This window comes from Mercenaria mercenaria, unplaced genomic scaffold, assembly GCF_021730395.1.
Source record: "Mercenaria mercenaria strain notata unplaced genomic scaffold, MADL_Memer_1 contig_2039, whole genome shotgun sequence".
Taxonomy (NCBI): Eukaryota; Metazoa; Mollusca; class Bivalvia; order Venerida; family Veneridae; genus Mercenaria; species Mercenaria mercenaria.
In genome coordinates this window covers 57,539-69,114 of record NW_026460070.1, presented here as the reverse complement: position 1 = coordinate 69,114, position 11,576 = coordinate 57,539, and the positions used below count along the sequence as shown (strand labels likewise).

The 11,576-nt window shown below is 34.3% G+C and overlaps 1 protein-coding gene across 1 annotated transcript in view; it reads left to right on the top strand.

Moving 5' to 3' along the window:
* Nucleotides 1-661: 661 nt before the first annotated feature.
* Nucleotides 662-11,576, top strand: part of LOC128552097 (transient receptor potential cation channel subfamily A member 1 homolog) — a gene marked incomplete at its 3' end in the record, with an annotated part of 64,991 nt that continues 54,076 nt past the window's right edge. Inside the window, exons 1-4 of the mRNA XM_053533109.1 lie at nucleotides 662-668; nucleotides 1,039-1,173; nucleotides 3,019-3,080; nucleotides 3,442-3,617. Of these exons, the coding sequence (XP_053389084.1) occupies nucleotides 662-668; nucleotides 1,039-1,173; nucleotides 3,019-3,080; nucleotides 3,442-3,617 (380 nt within the window). The remainder of the gene's footprint in view (nucleotides 669-1,038; nucleotides 1,174-3,018; nucleotides 3,081-3,441; nucleotides 3,618-11,576) is intronic.

The window sequence follows — 11,576 nt, the reverse complement described above, 5'->3', positions numbered from 1 at the left end:
ATGTTAGAGGCAGGATTTTTTTTTTTTATTTGCTTTTAAAGTCTTTATTTGTCCGATGTTCTAAAAATCAGCACAACATGCATTATTTTATGTGTTTTTATTCCAAAGTATGTTTTATTGCTATAACATCTTGAAATAAATCTGCTATGTATACGTTGATAACTTTTGCTTTCTTATATGGTGTCCTAAAAAATGTCAATGACACTATTATTGATTAAAAACTGAACGGTTTATTTCTGAATGCGACTTATATATGAGCCCTTTTTGCCTGTAGTGAAATGGTGGCTTATTTTCGAGACTGGCTTATTTTCGAAACAGGCTTATTTTCGGGATTTTAGATTATGACAGTTTTTTTTCTGGCACCATATTTACAAAGTCTTTTTGCATACTCATTTTAAACTGATTAGTACTGTACTAAAGTCAAAATGTAATGGAAAAAGATAAGCTTCCTGGCAGACTAATATTTTTATAGTCTACCACGTAGTGACATTAATCTGAATAACATTAGGTAACTAAGAACTGTAATAAGAGTTAAAAACGTTCAATTTCCGGGATACTTACCTGCAAGTTCACGAACTTTCATTCATTGTAACTTCGAATAAATCGTCAAAATTACTGTTTTGTGTAATTTCTTTTTCTTACGACCTTCTCAGGTATAAAAATGGCAGGTTTATTTAAAGGGCGGTGGATTATCAATTATAAGAAAAAGAAACAAAATGGCCAAACGTGGAAATGTTAAAATACATGTTTGATAAACACTTCTAGCCTCTTCATTCATTTGTCATACGAATGCAGAGTAATATTGAACAAAATGCATTTATTTAGACAAACACGTGTTGAACTCTCATTCTTTGTTATGAAACTTTAAGTTAATTTTAGCTCGAAGGACGTAACGCCGAATTTGGACTCAAAATGTCATAGTACGAAATATTTGTTCAGGCTGATGTGCTGATGCATATTTTCAGTAAATATAAATGAAAAGCCAGTCAACAATTTTCAAAATGACTTTAGATTTCTTTTATGTTATAATTTTATAAGATATTGCAAGATGGGTATTCGATAGATGCACAATCCTCACAGGCGAAGGTGACGAATTTCTGGTAGTGTTCCATTTTGAGTTTCTTGACGACACACTGCATTTTGACGGTTGGAGCGCTTCAAATAAACTGCCAAGTAAGAATATTATTTTTGGACTTGCTCGTTTAATGTATGCGAGGAACCGAAGTAATTAAGAGCATAAGTTCATGGTAAGGCTTTTAGTGACAAATATATAAGGCGTAAAAATGTTTGTTTCCGGTATTCTGACCTACCCTAAATTGGCCCGACCCTAAAAGTTTGTATTGCCTTGGAGAATATTGTTTTCAACGTTTTAGCAAAAAGTTGCAAAACTGCACTTTTTATGCTTTAAACATAGCGACAAATATATAAGGCGTAATATATTGTTTGTTTCTGGTATCCTGACCTACCCTAAATGTTTGGCCCGACCCTAAAGGTTTTTATTGCCTTGGCGAATATTTTTTTCAACTTTTTAGCAAAAGTTGCAAAACTGCATTTTTTATGCTTTAAACATAGCCAGTGATGTTAGAAAACAACTAACTGATGCTCTAACGGCATAACCCCCTTATTTGTAATCATTTGTTGACACAAAAAGTATTTCCAAAAAGTCTCCCTTGAAAAAAATATCCCCCCCCCCCCCCCCCAAAAAAAAAAAAATCGGACCTAACTACCCTAATTTTGTTGAGCATGTTACCGGAAACAAAGAATTGTTTTTAGACCTAAGCTTCCACAGCATTATGTAAGGTAAGATTACATCTTGATGGTACCACTTCCTCTTCACACAAAAATAAAACTGAATACCTTACGTGCTTAAAACATTGTACGCCCCGAGCGGGTTGAACCTCTGGCAAAGGATGGTCAAAGAACATTTTTGTATAACATAAAATCTTAAATGCAATAAAAATACAAATTTCAGAGTTTAATAACATACCTTTTGACAATACTTCTAATTGGCAGCTTTCAATAGCAATTTATTGGTACACTCTTTGTAAGATTTGCAATTCTATAGATTTTGCAAATAAAAAGCATACGAGGGTCATTTAATAAATAATGCAACGACCTGAATATCTTATAAGGTGTAGTTATATATGAATCTAAATCTAATGCATTGTAAAGTGTTTCTAAGGAAATACATAGTAAAAGGATGTAAAATTTCTATAGATAAGCAATTCAGCTAGACTTTTTGGCGTAACAAATACACTACATCCGCGGCCACGGTGTTCTCACATATAGTAAAAACGACTCTAACCAAAACTACGTTATTAAGTCTTCATATATTCAACGACAATTTATTATGGCAAATAGATTAGATATTTTTCTGATATCATTGCACCATTGATATGTCACATTTATCGGGGAGGTTTTTCTATTCCAAAGCAATCGCTCATTATAAACTTAAAGATAATTAATTTTAAGACAAATAGATATATCTCTGTTGCAAAGAAAAAAAAACATTTATTCCTTTCAGTTCAATAATATACATGAATTTGTGTAATAAATGAGGACGTATTTTTAAGAATAACAGGGTATAAACATTCCCAACATTTCTAAAAATTTATGATTTTGTTAGTAACCTTCTATTCACTTGTACACGGCTTCGACGTCTTCATTCAAAAAGAAATAACCTAAAGTAACTATAATTTTATTTGGCTCTTTAAACCAATTGAATTGGAAAAATCGGAGAACAATAAATTGATACGCATATGTCTATAAATTAATCTAAGACTAAAAAGAATATACCCCCAATGGTTGCATTATAATTATGCAGAATGACTCTCGTATTAAAAAAAATGTTAGCCATCTCTGTGTGTCATGGCTGACTCATTTTCGTCTTTACTGAATTTTTGATAAATATCTGTTTCATTTATACCTTTTGTTAGCACATTATTTATTACTGATGGAGATTTTAAGTTGGAAAAGTACTTTGCAAATAGCTGATATGTTAATGATATTTCATTGTAGAAGGTACACCGTACATCAAGAACACCGACAAGATTAAAAAGAATCATCCACTCATGCTTATGGTGAGAATAACTTAATAAATGGCTTAAACATCCAAGTCATAGTATTTCGAATGTTAGTTAACAAGTAAACAATTAGTCGGATTCAATTACAGAAGATGCATATTTAGGTTTATTAAGTCAATATTTATCTGGTTTATTTTAATTGTTTTATACGCAGAATGTTTATCGTATGCCTATTGTGTTTAAGAATGAATGCGTATCTTATTCAGACACTTTAATTATATGAATGTAGATGTTTTATATAGTCAGTAGGAAAACGTGTTTTCTATTTTGTCTTGATATTATTACATGAAATGCTTATAATTTGAATACAATGCTACATAAGTAGAACGTTAATTGACTGTTTTCATTATATTTGCAGGTAAAAAACAAAAGAGAAGAACTTCTTGACCATCCTCTAGTATCTGCACTTCTGAAAAGGAAATGGTTCAGCGTTGGACTTGTCTTCTATCTCCTAAATTTAATGCTGTATTTGCTCTTTTTGACGATGCTCACTGGTTTTGCACTCGATATAAAAGCGCCCTATCAGTTCACTGAGTAAGTATTTGCTTCTATTCCTATTTTTTCTCCCAATCAAATGTTCACATAAGTACCACGTGACAGTCCGCTACATTTCCATATGAAACGATGAAAAAAAAAAGAAACAAAAAAACTATGATTCGAATCTTTTGTTACCAAAACGATAAAAACCGTTAACAGATAATGCATCCACACGAATATCAACAGCAATAAACCGATAAGACTTTCGCGGTGATAGCTCATTACTCACTTAGATCCATCGCAATTCATCGCTACCGTTACTTAGATTTTTCTGGCGACTCGTCATATTTCTGATAACTTAGTGGACAATATGTACATTGCATTTTAATGCGTTAAAATTGCCTGACTTTCGCGGTGATAGCTCATTACTCACTTAGATCCATCGCAATTCATCGCTACCGTTACTTAGATTGTTCTGGTGACTCGTCATATTTCTGATAATTAAATGCGGTTTTATGGATTTTTTGCTTTCTTCAATCGTTATTTATTGTTCAATTTTCACTCAAGGCAAATATTTGTGCCAGTGTTAACGTGGAAAAAGCAACTTCCGCGAGCCTCGGACTGTTTCGACAAAATATAAAAATGATGAACGGTGGCCATTAGATTACATGAATGCACTTATAAACTATGTTGTATAGAAAACAAAACATAAGTTCTATGTATTAAAGTGTGTGGTAAACGTGACCTTATAAATCTCAATTGCCAGGGTTTAGTTATCTGTGCGAGCCGTTACTAGTTGGCAAACGGTTATTGAGCTAGTTTGAATCGCCTGATCAGAACTAATCTTTACCTTGGAAACAAGCAATTCTTTGCTTTTTATTTATTTGTGTGTGTGTGTGTGTGCTCTTTCTGTCCTCGTCATGTAAATATTTTTACTGCATATAAATTATATAATTAAACATAGTCGCGTACTACTTGTATTTACATCTAAATCGAACACACTCCACACATATTCTTTCTGCAAACTTATCAATAATTAAATTTGCACCGCGTTTTGGCAAGCTTCATCACATATACGCAAGTATATATAATTAACAAAAAAAAAACACAAGTATTTCAAAACTTAAGCTCGGCCATCACAAGCCTCTAAATTCCAGTTTGTTTAGTTCTGCCCATTGTTTTCTCGTTTGGGGCAAACACTTTACTTTATCTTCGGACCAAACGCCGCTCTTCATGGAATTACACGCCACAACCCGTGTATCATTGAAGGTTCCATGTGCCTCGCCGTTTGAACACATTTGCGGATGTTTCTAAATTGCTTTTTGTACTTTTAGCATGTGTGAATGTTGAGTTCTGCTCAACCCGGGGCTAGAGGGCGTGGACGGTAGCATGCATTTCCACTACCGTCCATGAACAGGCTCAATCAAACCGAGCCTGCAACATTTTCATTTTTGTCGTGTTGGGCGACCTGTGAAGTTTCCACTTTTCTCTATTTTACCAAAGAACCATTTAAAACTAAACAAAGTACATTTTCAAAATAGTTCACACCCAAACAACAGAAAATCAATATATATACCAACACACTAATTCAAACGATCAACCAAATTGTAAACAAGAAAATGGAAAAATGCAGCAAATATTCCATTTGCCAACAATGTAACAACTTTACAACAAAACCACAACCAAACAATCAGAAACCAAATTGTTTGCCGAACAAATCAACAGTTACATGTATGTACAATGAAATGTTAGCCACCAAACTTCATGAAACAAATCCAGAAACAGATATTTACTTCAATAATCTAGCCAACACTTGCGACATTCTTTCACTAATGCGCGATGAAAACTTAACTGCTATCTCAAAATTATATAGAATTGCAGGTATCTTTCAACAACTCCAATTTATGACCCAGTTACCCCTCTGTCTCTCCACAACAATATGTAAATGTAGATGAAAACTGTTTTTCTGCTGCAGTTAAAGTTAGTATATTCACAGTACATGACCAAGAAAACACTCAATTGTTTTCCAACTACAACTAATAATTAAACACTGACTCCTCAGGTATCGAGTCTAGAGGGTAATCTGCACAAACGTTGTCTGTACCTTCGACAGCTTCAATACGGAACTTAAAGATCTGCGAGAACAAGGCCCATATCATAATGCGACCGCGGTAAGTCAGGTCTATCTCTGTGAAGATTTTGTCTTTTTGCAACCTCGCAATAATATTCTCTACGTTCTCGAAACGTTCTGTGCCGAACTTCATGATATAATTTAGGCGTCTGTAAAGAAAACAGGTAAGTATCAAACATGGAGTGTCACGTTCAAATAACGCAACATCCCTAAAAAGAAACTCACACACTAACATATAAAACAAATACACGAGGACAAAATGAACACAGTTGAACACCGCCTTGGAACGGTAAGAGGCGAAATCACCACTGTTGAGCTTAAACCGGCTTTTGGTGCGCACCCAACCTCACTCTTACCGCCATCATGTTCCAAAGTCATGGGACAATATAAATAAACGTAAGGTTAATCTGTAAAACACGCTATCGAATCAAACGACATGGCATGTAAAACACAAAATCATATCTCCTGTACGATTAGATGAAAAACAAACTTTAAGACCAAAGAACGCCTGTACTCAATGCCTTTGCAGAAGACAGATCATCGGGAAAATACCTATAAGTGTCCGACGAAACAGGCCACAAAACAGAAATCAAAACAGTGCAGTCCTTGTGAAATTTAAAAAAAAATGCTTTTCACAGAGTCCGCCCCATCTTCCGTTAAACACAATCAAAAAGGGAAGCGTAGCCTCCAACTGCAAATGGGCTGAACACTGAACATGCAGTGTGACTCAAAACAAAGGGATCATAACCTCGTTTAATAAAACGTTTTATAATTTTACGAAATACAGTTTGAATATTACAATAAGCTAAATTCTTAGTACTCAGTTTGTAAATCACATTCCCATTAAAATTGAGTTTTGAGATACCTAATCGATACTGAAATTTTAAAGCCAAATCAGAATTTAGCAAAATATTTACGCAATGTGTAATGACGGTAGCCCTGCTGAAGTAGTCTTTTGTATTATATTGATTACGTTCGTTTAGATCGTCAACATGACTGCTCTGGCAATCAGAATTAACTGAGAAATACAACGGTATATCCCTTAAAAATGTAGCCTAAGGTACGTTTCAATCCAAACGGGGGACATTTACAATACCAAAATTAAAATCATCTCTCCTGTCATAAAGTCTGGCATGTATAAAATTGTCATAGATGGAGAGATGTAAGTCTAGAAATGAAGCAGCAGTATCCGAACTGTTAGTTTTATTTAACTGGACCTCTCCGGGACAAATTGTATCCAGCAAGTGACCAAACGAAACGGTTTATCCATATCAGGAATATCATCCAGATAGCGTGATGTATGATTAAATGCAGTAATAATGTGTCTGCTTATCTGGAGAAAGGCTCAACACAATTAAATACAAAAGCGGTTTGTGTTATCTTTCATTTGCACAAGAACCCTCGAACATATTTTTAACTTAGTCTTCGATGTCTTTTTTCTTATTATTGATCTATCATCATTCAATTCAATCTTACATGTATGTTCTTCACTTCAGGTGTATCTGGTGCATCATTGAATATTTCTTTAAAAAAGTTCAAGCAGAGCATACAACTGCTCATTTACACGGAAATCATTGTACGTCTCTGTACCACTGGTATTTACTAAGTTCAGTAAACTCTCATCGTAAACCTCACCTGTTTCACTGTCATTTTTTGCTACTATAAATGCTACACTTGCATATACCTTATCTTCTTTCTCCTCGTATTTCTTCAAAAGGTTTATAAGTTAGATACCTATATCCGCTCGCCTATCTTTACATGATCATCAAATTACCGGTTTCTCTACTTCTACTTCAAATTGACCCTTTCATTGCAACGTGAATTTGTTGTGAGATGTAGGCATGAGAACTAATAGTTTGTTTCCTTGTTTGAGACTTCTTGCTCTTATCTTATCATCATAATGATGCTTGTATTCTACTTGTGCATCGAGACTCTCTCCCTTGCAATTCTGCACGTTCTTTTAATCTGTTCCGTAGATCTAGCACGTATTCATATGCGTTTCTTGGTTCTGGTACTTACTGTCTAAAGTTGCTTTAGTGCCTGCATTAGACCTCTTACTGTTATATCATTTAACAATTAAAATGAAAATGCTGTACTGGCATATGTGACCTCTCTGTATGAAAAGAAAAATCAGCTGATATAATCTATACCAGTCTTTGGGTTTCTCCTGGCACGTTTTCGTTAGCATTCGTTTTTTAATTCCGTTCATTCTGTCACAAAGGCCTTACATTATGGACTGTAAGGTTTCTTAAACAACTGTTAAGGGACACGATCCTGCATACTTCTTTCATGAGAAGCGATGTAAATTGGCTAAATCTGTCACTTAAGATTTACAGAAGAAAAACCTACTCTAGAGGATATATTTTACAATGCTTCCACATCATTTTTCGTCTCTATTCTTGGTATAGTGTCTGGTTCTGGATAACATGCAGCATAATCAACGAAGATCATCGTGTTACGGTATCCTTTTTTCTAACTCAGGCGGGATCGGCAGCAATACGTTGAAATGGAGCATCGATGACTGGCCTCTCTCCAAGAGGTACCTTTTGAACTTTATCCTTCTGTTTTCTGGCAAATATCACATGAACCCAAAACACCTTGTGACGTCGCTCGCTTGATATTCCTGGCCATGGAAAGATTGACTTATTTTATCTACATTCTTGCGAACAGACAGATGTCAAACCACTAAAGATTCATGTGCTTAGGACATAACTTGTTTCTGATGTATCTTCTGGGCCACTTTTTGTTCCGCATTGAGTTATGTAAATACAGTGTAACTTCCGAAAACTGGACGGTCTCAGGACTAGTCTAAAAGCTCGGTTTTTGGATGTTTCCGGAAACTTTGAAAGTTTGTAGGAAAAGTGGACGTGATGCACAAGAGTTATGTTTTTTACACGTAGAATGAAGGAGATTATTATCCTTTTAAATTTTACAATTTTATTAAAAGTGAATAATTAATTGATTAACAATCAATAATTATTACAAACATTCAGGATAATAAACACATAAATAACAAATATAAAAAGAAACAGCAAATATTTTCCTCTTACATTTGACCATCTTTGGAGTCCCCAGTTCGTCAACATTTAATTGATGTCGACAATGCATAGTTTAATCGATGTAACTAAATCCATTAAACACTGATCTTCCTTTCGTTCAAACATTATGAAAGTTTTTCACACGTAAGATATATAATTTATCACGTTTTCATAAATTGAATACAAATAAAAGTAGTCGCTGATTACTTCCCTACTTTTACATCAAATGATCATTGTGATTATCTGGCGAGTCAAAATAAAAGCGCGCCGCTAATAGATAAACAAAAGAACATGTTGACAGTGTTTTTGGATTAACAGTTGACACTTTTAATTCAGCAAAACATTTTGCTGTTCGGTTTTCGGAAGTCAGTTTTAGTGCTGAAATATAACTGGTCCTTCAAAAATCGTCTGGTTCTCAGAATTCGAAAGTTCCGGTTTTCAGAAGTAAAAGGTAAATGGAAATAAGAACAGAAAAAAGCGGGACCTTGAGTTTCATGTGGTTTTAAAAGGTTTCCAGTTTTCAGAAGGTCCGGTTTTTGGAAGTTACACTGTATTATCAAATAATTTCCAAAAGTCCAAATTTTAAATTTTAGATTACGACTTAAAATAGAGAAAAGTGGAAACTTCACAGGCCGCTCAACACGACAAAAACGAAAATGTTTTAAACCATAAGTTTGAACTGCGCACGATCAACGTTTACTGCGTCTACAAGGCAATATGTGCGAGCGATAAAACCAATTACTTTACCTTCTTTGAATTTTTCTTCATTATTTTAAGTCCTCCTTCGAGGTTTTGACGGTTAGATTGCCCGTCACAAATACAAAAATAAACAACCCGGCCATCGAATTAAATTGACTTGCATTGTATGTAAAATACAAAAATGCTCTTGTACATGTATGATTACATAAAAAGCAAACCTTAAGAACCAGAAGAACGCATGCACTCAGTGTTTTTGCAGAAATCAGAGCATCAAGAAAAACACCCTAAAGGGCCCGAAGAAACACGCCAGAAGACAGATATCAGTAATGTTCAGTCCTGGTGATAAACTTCTTATCAAGGAGTCCTCCCCATCTTCTGGCAAACAATCAAAGAGGGATGCGTAGCATCCTACTTAAACGGGCGAAACACTAAACGTGCAGTGTATCTCAAAACAGTTGGGTCGTAACTTCTTTCATTCTGACACTTTTATATGCTTTTATATAGAATTATTCTGACAATAATTAACATATCACCGTGCTTTAAAAATGAACTTCAATTGTACATATAAGAAGAAACTGTCGTTCAAAAACAAAAGCGGAGCCAATTTAAAACTTGGGAACCTGTTACAATCTAAAAATTCCGTTGTACATGTGTTCATATACATCAGTCGCTCTCCGCAGAATCCTCAACTATTTCCTGTGCTTCTGCCATTTGTGTAGAAACATAGTTCGCAATAATTTCAATACATCAGCTGTGAACGTTGACCTATTTATTATAAGGCTATTAAGAACTAAACGGTTCGGACCAACAAATTTATTATTCAGGCATTCGTAAGTTATTTAAAGGCAATACACCGAGGCATATCTGTTTAAAGTGTTAATCCAGACGCATATTGTTATTAAAAGTCTTCTTCGAGGGGTATTCTAAATACTTTCATATGTCGCCCCAAATGAGTTTTTTTTTTACAAACATATGTTACACATACTACTTAGGGACTAAATCAAAAACTAAAAAGAACCAGAAATGATAGAAGTAGATACATAAATTGACTGTGTATGCAAATTTTAGCCCGATAGTCGAAATAGTCAATACAATATATATTGTAATCATTGCTTTGCCGTTACTTATTTCCTGGTATACATATATAAACGATATCTAGACATCTACTCTTTGAATTAACGACATTTTGGGATATTTTACAAAACATTTCTTACAGTAGACTTAGATTAAAATCCGTGTGGCAATTTATTTATTGCCGTTTATCCCATGTCTGTGCAGAACAAAGATTTTCATCGACTCAATTCCCTTCGACTATTAACAAATTCTTTCATTTCACAAATAATCTATACTTTCAAAAGCAAATTGCACCAAATGTTAGTTTATTATTGTTATTATTAATGTGACTATAGATCTAGACTTTTAGCGATGATGATGAAGTATTGTCCGTAAGTATTTACCTGGGTCTCATTTATAATTACCAGTATTTCCGGGTGCTTTCTTTAGTTTGAGCAACTTTGAAAATGTTTGTCTTATTATAATAGCCTATATGAAATAAAGTTAACTGATGGCTCGGAAACGTAATGATAACATCTCGGACTTCCACACATGTCACCGTGGGTTCAAACTCACTTCGGTCCATCTTTGTTTTAATTCAAGTAATGTAATTGTATCAAAATTGTCTTCATTCTCTCATTATTTTATGTGCTCATTTGATGATTGTTGATGTTTTTTAATTTATCATTTCTGTTTTTCGTCTACTAATGTCATGTGCTTAGATTGTTCGTTGAATTAGCTAATATTTCCCCTGTCCTGGAAATTCCTTGAAATACTTGGAAACGCTGATTACCAGTAATTGCTTTAAGAATTGAGATATAAATGTATTTTAAAGATATCGTCGACATTTTCTACTAAGAAAAATGTAGAATACTAAGTTTTAATTTCAAATTGTATTACCCTTAGTCACGATAGGTATATCGTATGAAAGCGTCCTGGTGCCAGCAGAGAGATTTAAATTTGTCTTATGTACGACTTACTATCTCCTACGTAGGAGTTAGTATCTCCTACGTAGGACTTAGTATCTCCTACGTAGTACTTAATATCTCCTACGTAGGACATAGTATCTCCTACGTAGTACTTAATTTCCCCTAC